The sequence below is a fragment of the Netta rufina genome (genome assembly GCF_964035555.1).
Source record: "Netta rufina genome assembly, chromosome: 24".
Lineage (NCBI taxonomy): Eukaryota > Metazoa > Chordata > Aves > Anseriformes > Anatidae > Netta > Netta rufina.
This window is the reverse complement of record NC_140148.1, coordinates 5,719,741-5,734,110: the sequence shown is the minus strand read 5'-3', so window position 1 is coordinate 5,734,110 and position 14,370 is coordinate 5,719,741. Positions and strand designations below refer to the sequence as shown.

The 14,370-nt window shown below is 60.1% G+C and overlaps 1 protein-coding gene across 1 annotated transcript; it reads left to right on the top strand.

Moving 5' to 3' along the window:
* Positions 1–2,730: 2,730 nt before the first annotated feature.
* Positions 2,731–5,078, top strand: FZD2 (frizzled class receptor 2). Its single transcript, XM_084301286.1, has one exon. The coding sequence runs from the start codon at positions 2,738–2,740 to the stop codon at positions 4,409–4,411; it is 1,674 nt and encodes a 557-aa protein (XP_084157412.1). The 5' UTR covers positions 2,731–2,737; the 3' UTR covers positions 4,412–5,078.
* Positions 5,079–14,370: the final 9,292 nt, after the last annotated feature.

The following is a 14,370-nucleotide window of genomic DNA, read 5'->3' as shown; positions in this document are numbered from 1 at the left end:
TTCCCACATGCTCTCCCCTCCCACCGGGGCATCACACGTGTGCACGCTTGTACATGCGTGTGTGAGCACGTGTGCATGCTTCTACACGTGTGTGTGTGTGTGTGTGTGTGTGTGCGTGCCACCCCTGCAGGGGGTGCAGCCGGCCCCTGGTGCCCATGCTGGGGCCCCCTCAGTTCCCTTGGTGACAGCCCCCGGCCTCCGCTGGCACCTTGAGCCCACAGCCAGCCAGGCCTTTTGTGGCTGGTTTTAATTAGCGGCTCTTAAGTGTGAAACAAAGCCGAGGGCAGGGGCCAGAGGGGTGGGGGGGGGGGTAAGGGGGGCTTCCTCTGAGCTGCCGAGGACCCCTGGGGCCACCCGCAGCAGGTCTCCATCCCGCTGTCCCCCAGCACGGCTGCTCCGCGCCCCGCTTTCTGCATCGCCCTCCTCCATGCCTTTCCCCAGGGCTTGAGGGGGAACCTGGGCATGGCCGGGTCTGATTCCAAACCAAAACCAAACCAAACCAAACCAAAATGATCCAAAACAAAACAAAAAAAGAACACAGCTAAACTGGGTCTCCCTCGTGGGCTGGGTGCTGTTTGTAGGGCTGCCAGAGCTCCCTGGTGGCTTCCTGCTGTGTCCCCCATCCATGGGCCTGCCGGCACCCCGATGGCTGGGAGAGTCCTGGGGATGGGGAGGGGGCAGGGACTGTACCAGGCTCTGGCAGGGCCACCAGGGCCACCGGGTGCAGCCCCTCTGGAGCTGGTGGCACCCACGGGCCTCCCCATGGGGACCTCAGGGTGCTGGGGGCAGGGGCAGGCAGCTCTGGGTGCCCCCAGCACCCCCAGTACTGCACTGGGACGAGGCCAGAGCGGGGAGCGGGGCAGTGTGAGTCCCTGGGAGGGGACAAGGGGAAGCAGCGAGCAGGAGGGACCTCCCGCGGTGTTCCCTGGGCCCCCCAGCTCCGTGTCCCCAGGAGGGCTCAGCACCCTCACCGTGTCCCCAAGTGTCCCCAGGGCCCAGAGGTGCTGGGGACCCCCCTGTCCTGAGCCACCAGCACCTGGGAGAAGGGGGGATGCCATGGGACAGCCCCCAGCCGGGCACAGCATTCCCCCACACACCCCGTCAGAAGCCAAAATCCCTAACTTTTAGGAAGCCAAAATCCCAAACTTTTAGGAAGCCAAAATCTCGAACTGTTAGGAAGCCAAAATCCCGAACTTTTAGGAAGCCAGGCTCCACGTGGCTGTGCAGGCACCTCCGCGCCGCCACCGTCCCCCAGCGGGGATGAAGCGTGGCAGTGGGGTACGCCGGGGGTGCCACCACCCAGCCCCATTCCCGTCCCTCTGAGGGGAGCCGGGGCCACCCCGCACAGCGGGACAGGACCGAGTGACCCGGCGGGAGGCCCAGATCCGGCCCCGCTCCAGCCCCCGCAGCCGGCGCCTTGCCAGCCTCCGCGGGATGGGGCCTGGTGCCGAGGTTCCCCGGGGGTCCCCGAGCCACCCTCGGGTGCCGTAGGCCCCTGAGACATTTGTCCCCGCGGTGCCACCGCCACGGCTGGGGCCGAGGGGACGTGGGACCCCCGGCAGGACAGGGCGGGGGGGGGTGTCCCTGACACCCCGCGGGGACGAGCCATTGGCAGGGGGCCGGGAGGGCTGCTGGGGCGCGCGTCCCCCACGGCTTTGATTTTTTACATTTTATTTTAAATTTGATTTTACTTTTTTTTCTGGAGCCCCCCCCCCCCCCCCCCCGCCGCCCTTCCCCCTCGGCCGGGAGCCGCGCAATGGTTTCAATTACGCTCTGAAAAGCAGTGGGGCCCTCTTTTCAAGGCAGCCGGGCTGCTCCTGCTCACAACAAAAGCTTAAGTTACAGGAAAGGGAGAGCGAGGGAGGAGGGAGGAGGGAGCAGCCGGGGGAGAGAGCCCCGCGCCGGAGGACGGGGCCGGGGCCGGCGCTGGGAGGCCGCCCGCTGGCCCCTGCCGGACCCGGGGGGGCCCCCCCCCGCCTGCCCCCGGCCCCCTCCCGCCGCCCCGTTTTGGGGGTGTCCCCCCCTTTCCACCCCCCCACCCCCCGCCCCGGGGCTCCGCGGGGGGCCCGATCCTGCCCCGCTGCCCCCCCCGGGGGCCCCGAGCGGGTTGGGGGGGGGCTGGGGAGGGAGGGGACACCCCCAGGGAAGGGAAATTCCGCCCCCCAAAATCCTCTGTGCTCCCCCCAAAAAGCAGCCCCCCCACACACCCCGCGGGAGGGGGGTCAGGGCTCGGGGGGGGGGCGGGGAAGTTTCGGAGCACGGAAAAGTTTTGGGCGGGGGGGGGTGGGGAGGGGGGGGAGGGGAGGGGCCCGGTGCCCCCCGGTGCCGGCCGGGGGGGGGGGTGGAGGGGGGGGGTCAGAGGGGGCGGGGCGGGGGGCGGGGCTTCGGCGGCGTTTGAATGTGATTGGCGGGGCGGGGGGCGGGGCGGGGGGGGGGCCGCTCCTCCCGGCGGGCCCGCAGCGCTGCCCCGCACAAAGGCGGCGGGAGGGGAGCGGGGAGCGGCCGCTGCGCTGCGCTGCCCCCCCCCGAGCGGCTCCGGGACCCCGGCAGCGGCAGCCCCCCCCCCCCCCCCCCGCCCCGTCCCGGGACCGGCCCTCCGGGACCAGCACACACCGGGCGGGCCCCCCCTTTCCCCTCCCCGCCCCGGACCCCCCTCCCTTTCCCCTTTTACCCTTCCCTTCCCCAGTACCGGGACCCCCCCCCCCCCCCCTCCCCAAGCCCTCCGTTCCCCGGCACCATGCGGGGCCCCCCCGGCCCCGTGCTGCCCGCCCTGGTGTGGCTGCTGCTGGGGCTGAGCGCGCCCGGCCGGGGCCAGCTGCACGGCGAGAAGGGCATCTCCATCCCCGACCACGGCTTCTGCCAGCCCATCTCCATCCCGCTCTGCACCGACATCGCCTACAACCAGACCATCATGCCCAACCTGCTGGGCCACACCAACCAGGAGGACGCGGGGCTGGAGGTGCACCAGTTCTACCCGCTGGTCAAGGTGCAGTGCTCGCTGGAGCTCAAGTTCTTCCTCTGCTCCATGTACGCGCCCGTCTGCACGGTGCTGGAGCAGGCCATCCCGCCCTGCCGCTCCATCTGCGAGCGCGCCCGCCAGGGCTGCGAGGCCCTGATGAACAAATTCGGATTCCAGTGGCCGGAGCGGCTGCGCTGCGAGAACTTCCCCCGGCACGGGGCCGAGCAGATCTGCGTGGGGCAGAACCACTCGGAGGACGGCGGCTCGCCGGCGCTGCTCACCAGCGCCACGCCGCCGGCCGGCCAGGGCACGCCGGGCGCCCCTCGCTACGCCACCCTCGACCACCCCTTCCACTGCCCGCGGGCGCTGAAGGTGCCCAGCTACCTCAACTACAAGTTCCTGGGCGAGAAGGACTGCGCCGCGCCCTGCGAGCCCGCCCGCCCCGACGGCCACATGTTCTTCAACGAGGACGAGATCCGCTTCGCCCGCATCTGGATCCTCATCTGGTCCGTGCTGTGCTGCGCCTCCACCTTCTTCACCGTCACCACCTACCTGGTGGACATGCAGCGCTTCCGCTACCCTGAGCGGCCCATCATCTTCCTCTCGGGCTGCTACACCATGGTGTCGGTGGCCTACATCGCTGGCTTCGTGCTGGAGGAGCGGGTGGTTTGCAACGAGCGCTTCCAGGAGGACGGCTACCGCACAGTGGTGCAGGGCACCAAGAAGGAGGGCTGCACCATCCTCTTCATGATGCTCTACTTCTTCAGCATGGCCAGCTCCATCTGGTGGGTCATCCTCTCCCTCACCTGGTTCCTGGCCGCCGGCATGAAGTGGGGCCACGAGGCCATCGAGGCCAACTCACAGTACTTCCACCTGGCCGCCTGGGCCGTGCCGGCCGTCAAGACCATCACCATCCTGGCCATGGGGCAGATCGACGGGGACCTGCTGAGCGGCGTCTGCTTCGTGGGGCTCAACAACATCGACCCGCTGCGGGGCTTCGTGCTGGCCCCGCTCTTTGTCTACCTCTTCATCGGCACCTCCTTCCTGCTGGCTGGCTTCGTCTCCCTCTTCCGCATCCGCACCATCATGAAGCACGGCGGCACCAAAACCGAGAAGCTCGAGCGGCTGATGGTGCGCATCGGCGTCTTCAGCGTCCTCTACACCGTGCCGGCCACCATCGTCATTGCCTGCTACTTCTACGAGCAGGCGTTCCGCGAGCACTGGGAGCGCAGCTGGATCAGCCAGAACTGCAAGAGCCTGGCCATCCCCTGCCCGCTCCACTTCACGCCCCGCATGAGCCCGGACTTCACCGTCTACATGATCAAGTACCTCATGACTCTCATCGTTGGCATCACCTCGGGCTTTTGGATATGGTCAGGCAAAACCCTGCACTCGTGGAGGAAGTTCTACACGCGGCTCACCAACAGCAAGCAGGGCGAGACGACGGTGTGACCGTGGCCCGCCGCTCACCCGGGGCTCTGTGTTTTTGGGGGTATTTTTATTTTTTAGATTTATTAACGTCTAAGGGGTGTCTCTCTCTCTCTTTGATTTTTTTTTTTTTTTGTAATTAAACCTGTAAATAGCATTTGTAAATTTAATTATATATTTCTATTTAAAACACATAAAAAAGAGGAAAAAAGGAGGAAAAACAAAACAGGAAAAAACAAACAACTGAACTGCCGAGAGCGTGAAGAGGCTGGGCTGGGAGCGGCGCCTCGTCCTCCCTATCTCCCCCTTCTTTTTGCTACCGAGGGTTTGGGTTTTTTTCCTGCCTTCCCTCCCCTCTCTGTGCCTTGGCAGCGGCCGGGCGGCGGAGCCGCAGCGGCGGATCTGCTGTTTGTCTTGGCCGGGGGCGGCCGCTTGCCGTTGAACTTCCATAAAAGCCCGATCTGTGGCGGCTCTCCCCCGGCGGGGCAAGCTGGGGCGTCGCGGATACGTGGAAAATGGAGTGGGGACAAAAAAAAAAAAAATCTCGTTTTTTTTTTTTTTTCAATCGCTGTTTGGAAACTTACCAAGAAAGTTTTGGGGATTTTTTTTTTTTTTGGTTATTTTTTTAATCCCCCACCTCCCCTTGCTGTCACAACCCCCCCCCCCCTCGGCCAACCCCCGCTTCGCTTTCCTTCCCAACTCCTTTTTAAAGCCGCGTCCTTTGCAAATACAAACGAGTAAAACAATCTGCTGACTTATTCCTAAAGGCTATTTTTTTATTCCCCAAATCAACAGTTGGGGGGTCGCCCATGAGTGCTGCTGGCAGGGGTGGCAGGAGGGTGTAAGGGATCGGGGACCCCCCGGGTTGATTTTTGTGCCCTGTGTGTGAAGCAGCATCTCCCTCCAGCTGCAAACAAAGAGCTCTTGCAGAAGGAAAAAAAAAAAAAAAAAAAAAAAAAACTATTTCACAAAAACCAGAGGATTTCCCCGCTGCAGGGCACGCTTGCAGCAATGGGCTGGGAGCGCGGTGTCTGGGAGCGTGGTTGGGTGCCTAACCCCTAAAGGAAATAGCTCACATTTTCTGCAGGATTAGGTTTTAGGCTGTGCCACGGGGAGCTTGAAAACACGTGGAAAAGTCCACGTCCCGGCACTGCGGCTGGCCCCAGGTCAGTTCCCTGCAATTTGGGCTGAAAAAGAGAAAATGAGGTACTTGGAGTCTTGTCCCGCAGCATCGCTGGCGGCGGCAGGGTACACAGAGCTCAGATTTACATTAAAAAACAAACCCAACCTTTCCCAAATGGAGAAAGTTTGGTGTTTGGGGGCATTCTGCGGTCTCCCCCAAACCAGCCCCAGCACCTTGAGGCAGCTTCGCCCCCCTGCGCCTTCAGGGACACTTCTGGGTCTGCCAAGAAAAGCTTTGTGAGCCAAGTTTCTCTCGCCCCTTCCTCGGAAAAGCATCAGCCCAGGTGCTCTCCGAACACCACAAATCCTGTACACGCCAAATCCTGCATGCCCCAAAAATTAAAAAAAAAAAGAATTTAAAAAATTGATTTGGGGCAGCTGCGGGTGAGAGCTGAAAGGGTTAAGGCAGCGCCTTGCGCGTCTCCAGTGCACATTTTGGAAAGGAAAAACTCTTTGGATCCGGTTTAATTTTCCAGCGATGAGCTGGGGGGGAGAGCAGGGGGGAAACGTCTCCAGGTCTTTTTTTTTTTTTTTTTTTTTAATTATTATTATTTTTTCCCCCTCTACAGTTTGGAGCATCAAGCTGGGCTGGCCAGGGCCTTCTGGAAATAAGAATTTAAGCGGGGCTGAGTTCTTATTTCTGCGGCTGCTCCCGGGGACAAAACCCCGCAGGGCTGGGCATCCCGCCACCCCGAACCTCCACACCCCGTGGGCTTGGGGCTTTTAACACCCCGCGCGTGCGTCCTCGAGGCGGGGGGAAAACACGGGGCGAGGGCTCCTAAAGGGAACCAGATGGGAGCGGGGCCCCCCCAGCCCCCCCGGGGCCGCATCCAGCCCGGGTGCAGCAGCTGGTTCTTGTTACTTGCTCTGAGGAAGGCATCCGAGCCCTGCTCCGACCAAGACGGATCACACCCAGCTCCGCATCCCTTTGTGCTTTTTGGGATTTTTTTTTTTTTTTTTTTTTTTTTTCCAGAGGCGAAACTGCAGTGCGCGAATCGCCAGGGGGACAGAGCGGGGGGAATGTAAACTCTGCGGCCAGGAATGCAGGATCTGGCCTTTCTTAAAGCCTCCCGTGCCCCCGCTCAGCAAAACACAGCCAGCACCTCGCAGCTCACGCCGGGGGTGCCCCTGGGGGGTCTGCTCCCTGCCCCCCTCTCTCCCCGGGGTCTCCCAGCCTCTTGTGGGCACTGGGGTTTGAACCAAAAGGGGGAGTTTGTTCATATCCTGCCCTGCCTGCGGGCTGAGCCTGGGATCTTTCAGATAGCTTTTTGGGGGAGTTTTTTGGGGGGTGTGAGTGGAGCAGGGAGGGAGCTGGAGGGTGTGAGCAAAGCCCCCTGTATCCCCTCGCTGACCCCTGGTGCGTCACCCCAGGTCCAGCCTTGGGGACAGGTCACCCAAAGGATGTCCCTACGGATGGGTCACCCCGGGTCCAGGACACCCCGGGCTCAGGACCCCAGTGATGGGTCACCCTAGGGATGGGTCACCCCAGGCCCTCCTAACCCTGGGTCACCACAGGACGAGCTTGCCCCAGGTCACCCTTTGGGATAGGTCACCCACAGGGCCAGGAGACGCCCCCCCAGCTGGTGGCAAAGTTGGGACATGGGACACTGGGTGCAACCCCTGCCAGCGCCCACGGGGGCCAACCCTGGGGGTCCCCACTGGGATTTCGGGGTGCTCAGCTGTGCTGACGCCATCCTCCTCTCCCTCTTCCAAGCAAAGTAAAGAGGCTGGGCCGGGGGGGGGCTTTGATGTCCGCTAATGAGCCCCGCTCTGTTTTCACAGCTGTCCCAGCACAGCAGAAGTCAATTAACCTCTCCCCCACCCCCACCGGGCACCCACCGCTCGTCCCACTGGTGACATCGGTCTGTAGGTGACACCGGAGCTTTGGTGACCTCCCCAAAGCCTCGCTCAGGTTTTTGGTCTTTGGTGACATGGGGGTGACCCCCACAGCATCCTCCCAGCCCCAGCAAGGAGGAACTGGGAAAAGAACTGGTTGGACTGGGAGAAGTGTAGGTCAGGGATGTCCTCGAGGCCGCTGCCCCCTGACCTGTGAGGTCCCCTGGCCCATGGATTCCTCTGCCTCGCAGCCATGAAGTCTCCTGTCCCTGTCCCATGGGCTGTCCCATGCCCAGCCCCATTAGCAACCCTATCGTCATGGCCCATGTCTCCCCTGCCCCATGGAAGTCCTCACCCCTTGTCCCTGCCCCATGGCGACCAGTCCCAGCAGCTCAGCCCCAGCTGACAGTCCGGTTGAGGCATGGGGGTCCATCTGTCATGCACCCCTAGTAATTAGGGACCTCCCTAATGAGGGTTGAGACACTATCCTACAGGGGACACCGTCCCCATCCCACTGCCCTGCCTGAACAAAGTGGGACCGGTGGGAGTAGGACCCTGGCTCCTGGAGGGTGTAGGGCAGGAGGGCACAGGGCTGCCTCCACCCCAACACCCTCCTGGAGCCCCCGGGATGAGGTGGTGTGATGCTCGGTCTCCTTCTCTGTGCCTTGCCTTGAGGACTTAGGACAAGCAGATGTGGTGCCCCTTCTTCATCCCAACAGCCCTCCTGGAGAAGGTGGGATGGATGGAAAAGGGAAGGGTGGACATGGGATGGATGGAACTGGGATGGAGGGACATGGGGTGGGTGGGCATGGAGATGGATGGAAGTGGGACGGAGGGACATGGGATGGAGGGACACAGATGAGTGGACATGGGATGGGCAGACACGACACGGGATGGGTGGACATGGGTGGGTGGATATGACACCCCACCTCCATCCAGAACCCCATCTAGAGAACGTGGGATGGATGCACAGGGGTGGGTGAACATGGGATGAGTGTCCATGGGACAGGAGGTCATAGGGTGCACGGACGTGGGACAGCTGGACGGTGGCACGGCACCCCACCTCCCTCCCCGCGCCCACTGGGACCGTGCTGCCCCCCCTGCTCCAGGACCCTCGTCCCTGCCCTGTCCCCCTCCCGCTCCCCAGGGTGGCCGTGGCCGCGCGGGCTGTTCCGGCGCAGCTGTCCCGCGGGGAGGAGGGCGCGGGGGCCGGGGCAGGAATTCGGCCTGGCCTGGGCAGCGAGCGGCGGCTCCGGAGACAGAGCCGCCTCTGAATGCGGGGAATGTTTTTGCAGCTGGAGTCGATTAGGGGAGGGCTCCGCGGCTTTATTAATCCCAGCGTTATTGCTCAAGAGGCGCGGGAGGGCGGGTGTGCGAGGGGGGGAGGCGCTTGGGTGTGCGAGGGGGTGTGCAAGGGGGCGCGTGCAAGGGGGAGAGCATGTGCAAGGATGGGGTGTGAGGGGGCGCGGGTGGGTGCAAAAGCGGGCATGTGTGTGCAGATGAGTGTGCAAAGGGGAGCGCATGTGCAAGGGGAGTGTGCACGCAATGGGAAGGCACTTGGGGCTGCAAGATGGGGTCTGTGCAAAGGGGAGCATGTGTGTGTGCAAGGGGGTCATGTGTGTTAAAGGGCATGTGTGCAATGAAGAACACGTGTGTGCAAGGGGATGATGTGGGTTAAAGAGTGTGTGTGCAATGAAGAGCATGTATGTGTGAGCAGGGCGTGTGTGCAATGAAGAGAATGTGTGTGCAAGGGGATCATGCACATTAAAGGGTGTGTGTGCAATGAAGAGCACATGTGTGTGCAAGGGGGCACAAGGAGTGTGTGCCTGAAGGAGAACACGTCCTGCATGCGTGCAGAGCGCTGTGTGCATTCAAATGGGGTGTGTGAGCACACAGATGTGTGTGGGGGAGCACGTGCACACACATGTGCAAGGAGGGGACACACACCACAGGCATGTGCTTGTGAGTGGGTGTGCAGACGTGTGCTCACCAGAGCAGATGGAGGTGCACACCACCAAGCAGGCGCCTGGCATGGGGGGTGTGAGCAGACCAGTAGGGCCCATACATGTGCACATTATGTACACGCACACTTAGGCACAAGCACACACTGTGCACATGCACCCCCTGAGTGCACACAGACACGTTTATGCCCACACGTGCTCAGATGTGCACACGCACATGCACGTATGGTGCAATGCTGCAGGCATGTCTGCGTGCAAGCTTGCATGCATGCCCGAACACATCCGCACACATGTGAACAGGCACACACGCACGCATGCACACGTATGCATGTGTAAGCACACGTACACATGTGGGGGTTGTGCCTGGGAGGGAGGCTCCCCCCATGGAGGTTTCCCCACCGTGGAGGCTCCCCCCATGGCAGAGGCTCCCCACGAGGGAGGCTCCCCCCGCGAGGGAGGTCTCTGACCGTGGCCATTCCTCCATCACGGAGGATTTCCCCACCACGGAGGTTGCCCCACAGCAGAGGTTCCCCACAGCAGAGGTCTGCCTACAGTTGAGGCACCCCATGAGGGAGGCCTCCCCCGTTTTGGAGGGTTCCCCGTACGGGAGGTGCCCCTATGGCAGAGGTTTTTCCCACAGAAGAGGTTTAACTAAAATGGAGGTTTCCCTGATGAGGGAGGCTCTCCGCAATGAAGGGGGAAAACCCCACAGCAGAGGCTCACCCTACAATGGTGCTTCTCCCCTTGGTGGAGGTTTCCCTGATGATGGAGGTTCCACCATGACGGAGGTTTCTCTGACGATAGAGTCTCTCCACATGAAGCTTCCCCCACAAAGAAGGCTCACCCTATGATGGAGTTTTTCCCCCTGATGGAGGCTTACCTCGTGGTGGAAGTTCCCTCTCTGTGGAGGTTTCCCCACGATGGAGGTTTCCCCCATGAGGGTTTCCCCGATGACGGAGCTTCTCCGTAGCAATTTCCCCCATGGTGGATGTTCACCCACCCGTGCACTTTATCCCCATGATGGAGATTTCCCCACAGCAGAAGCTCCTCACCATGGAGGCTTCCCTGAGGACAGAGCTTCTCCCAGATGAAGCTCCCCCCGGTGTGAAGGTGCCCCGACACCAGCGCTTCCCCAGCACTTTTTGGGGCAGGGATCGGGGCCCGTCAAGCCCTGGCGCAGCGGTGGCCGGCCGTGATCTCACCCGGCCCCATCCAGCTGCAGCAGGAGGACGCAAGGCTAAAAATACCCGGGGAGCCGCCGTGCCGGGACCGAGCCAAGCCAAGCTAATGACAGCGGCGTGGCCCCGTGGAGCCCTGCTGCCTCGGCCTCGGCCCCGGCCCCGCGGGTGTCCCCTCGCCCCGACACCCCTAGGGCTGGGGGACGGCCGTGAAGGGTGGGGACGTGGGGACGTGGGGACATGGGGATGGGGATGTGGGGCTGCTCCAGGAGGGGCTTGGGAAGGGGCTGGCTGGTGGAGAAGGGGGGTGCGGTGGGATGGCGGCGGGAGGAGGCTCTGGGCTGGAGGCCACCGCGGTCTCCGCGGCCTCCCGGGGCCCTGGAGGTGGATGGAGAGGACGCGTGGAGACGCAGCCGGGCGCTGTGCGGGCCGGGCCGGCCTCGGGGCAGGAGCTGCTCGGCCAGGGGGGGAGCTGCGGGCTCTGGGAGGCTTGGGGCAGAAAGCTGGGATTTGGGCAAAAGGAAAATTGGGGGGGGTGACGGGGGGGGTGGGGAAAGAAGGCTGGGGCTGCTCCTGCACCCAGCCTGTGCTGGCCTGTGGGGCTGCTCCCTGCTCCTTCCTTTTTCTTTTTCTTTTTCTTTTTCTTTTTCTTTTTCTTTTTCTTTTTCTTTTTCTTTTTCTTTTTCTTTTTCTTTTTCTTTTTCTTTTTCTTTTTCTTTTTCTTTTTCTTTTTCTTTTTCTTTTCCTCTTATTTTTTTTCTTTTATTTTTTTCCCTCTTTTGCCTCTTCTTCTTTTTCTTTGTCTTTTTCTCTTTTTTTTTTCTTCTTTTTTTCTTTTCCCTTTCCTTTATTCCTTTTCTTTTATTTTTTTTCTTTTCCTTTTGCTTTTCTTTTTTCCTCTTCTTCTTTTTCTTTTTCTTTTTCTTTTCCTTTTCCTTTTCCTTTTTCTTTCTTTTTTTTTCTTTCATTTTCCTTTTATTTTTCTATTTTTTTCTTTTCTTTTCTTTTTTCTTTTATTTTTTTATTTTCCTTTTGCTTTTCTTTTTTCCTCTTTTCCTCTTTTTCTATTCCTTTTCCTTTTAATTTTCCTTTCCCTTTTTTCCTCTTTTTATTTCTTTTTCCTTGTCTTTGTCTTTGTCTGTTTCTTTCTCTATTTCCTTCTCCATTTTTTCTTTTTTTTTTTAATTTTATTTTTTCTTTTTTTTTATTCTTTCTTTTCTATTTTTTCTATTTTTTTCTATTTTTTCTTTTTTCATTTTTTCCCTTTTCCCTCCCTTCCCTTCCCTTCCCTTCCCTTCCCTTCCCTTCCCTTCCCTTCCCTTCCCTTCCCTTCCCTTCCCTTCCCTTCCCTTCCCTTCCCTTCCCTTCCCTTCCCTTCCCTTCCCTTCCCTTCCCTTCCCTTCCCTTCCCTTCCCTTCCCTTCCCTTCCCTTCCCTTCCCTTCCCTTCCCTTCCCTTCCCTTCCCTTCCCTTCCCTTCCCTTCCCTTCCCTTCCCTTCCTTCCCTCTTTTTTTGCTCTTCCTCCATCTCATTTTTCTTCTTCCTTCCTTTTCCTCCTCCCTCCCCTCTCTGCCCTTCCTCCCTCTCCCTTTGCCCCCCAGCACAGCCCCCAGTCCGCAGCCCCACAGGGGTCTGTTGGGGTCAGGACACTCCAGGCGCACACCACGCCGTGCACACTTGTTCACCAATCCATGCGAGTGCGCCGCATGTTTCAGCACAGTCACTGCACGTGTGCCTGTGCACGCATGTGCAGATCACACACGTGTGCATGCATACATGCACGCACACATGGGTGTGGGGGGCTGCACATGGCATGCACGTGTACAGCCCCCACGTGCACACTGCCAGCTCTACATGCAAAGCCCACCTGTGTGCATGCACACACTGCACACACCATGCACACACCATGCACACACCATGCACACACCACCCACGTGTGCACACAGTGTTCCACGTGCACTCACACACACCCTCACCCTGGGTGCACCCCAAGGGGGCCAGGGTGCAGGGGCGGGGGGACAAAGGGAGCAGCGGGGACACACACGAGGACATGCTGATGGTGTCCCCAGGGATGTCCCCACAGCACTGCCCCCTCGGGCCTGTGTTCACTCTGGTCCCTACTGACCCATGGGACGCTCTCAGAGTGCATTCACACTGGGGGCTGGTGAGGGAGGAGGGAGAATGTGAGCAGCAGAGAAGGAAAATGCGAGTGTTTACCCTGCAGTTAAATATTTATTTGAGCCAGCAGCTGGCTGGGAGCTCAGGCAGGCACTTCCAAAAACAAAAATTGGGGAAAAAAAGGTAAAAAGAACAGTGGAGTTAAGGGTGAAAGGTGTTAGGGGTGGCGAACGAGCAGGGCCCCTGCCTGGATTCCAGCACCCCGAATCACTCGTTTGCAGCACCCTAAGGAAGTGGGTACCTGGGTGGGTGCCTGGGTGCTGCCCCCCCCCCCATTCCCCCCATGGCTCTGTGTCCCCCCCCCTCAGCCATGTCACCCGAGCCACCCTGGAGGCTGGTGTCACCCCCATGGGGCTCACCCCTGGGTGCTGCATGGCTCTCCCTCTCTATTTCCACTGCTTTTGCTCAAAAAGCACCCAAACTAAAGCTGCCTTGTGCTTCAGGTTGAACAAACTGTGCCGTGAACCCGAAACAGCACTTTTAAAAAGAAATATCATTACTGTTATTACAGAGGTTGAAGCACGGGGCTGCGGTCGCCTCTCGCAGCGCTCACAGCTCCGTGCCTTTGCCTGCACCACCCTCTGGTGCCGGCAGCCTCGGGCTGGCTGCAGGGTGCTCATTGCAACGGCTGTAGTCCCAAAACCCACGTTTGGGGTTTTCTGGGAGCTACGCCCGCTAATTAAATCCAGGGTGATCCCAGACGAAGAGCTCCCATGTCAGCAGTGAAGCAGCAAACCCTTCCCGTGGGTTGCACAAGGACAAAGGGATTTTTTTCAAAGGATGAGCAAACGGATGGGTCTGTGGCTAGATGGATGCAGACAGGTTTGGGATGCCCTGTGCTCTTGGCCATGGGATGAGATCCCAGAGTTTTGGTGGACTTGTGGCATCCCCTGGAACACTGCTGGAGACATCAAGCAGCGGATGATCAATCAGCATGGGGTTTCCTCTCTTATGGACTATAGGTTATGAGTTATGGATTATGAGTTATAGGTTATGCGTTATAGGTTGCGAGTTGTGGATTATGAGTTATGGGTTATAGGTTATGAGTTATGGATAATCAGTAATAGGTTACTGGTTATAGGTTATGAGTTGTGGGTTTTAAGTTATGGTTTATGGGTTATGAGCTATAGGTTATGGGTTCAACCCCATTCTGGGGGTTACAATACAGCAATCCCAGGCTCATTTCACTCCACACCACTCCTGGGTGCTCCCTGGGTCCCCAGAAGGGCTGTGGTGTGGGGGCTGCCTGTGGTGGGGGTCACTGTCCCTGGGGGCTCTGTGGGCACCAGGCACTGCACCCCAGCAAAGAGCCCCTCCCCAGCTGTCCTGCAGCCCCCTGCAGGCCCTGACAGCCCCCTGGGAGCTCTCCCCGGGGCCTTCCCCTCCCCAGGCCGAACCCCCCCAGCTCTCAGCCTGGCCCCACAGCGGAGCTGCCCCAGCCCCTGAGCCCCTGAGCCCCTGAGCCTCTAAACCCTGAACTTCTGAGCCTCGAACCTCTGAGCCCCGAACCTCTGAGCCCCTGTGCCCTGCAGCCTCTGACCCCTGAACCTCTGACCCCTGACCCCTGACCCCCCGACCCCCCGACCTCTCCAGCCCCCCGCCCCCTCCCTCCCAGGACTACAACTCCCATCATGCCACGGGGGCGGGAA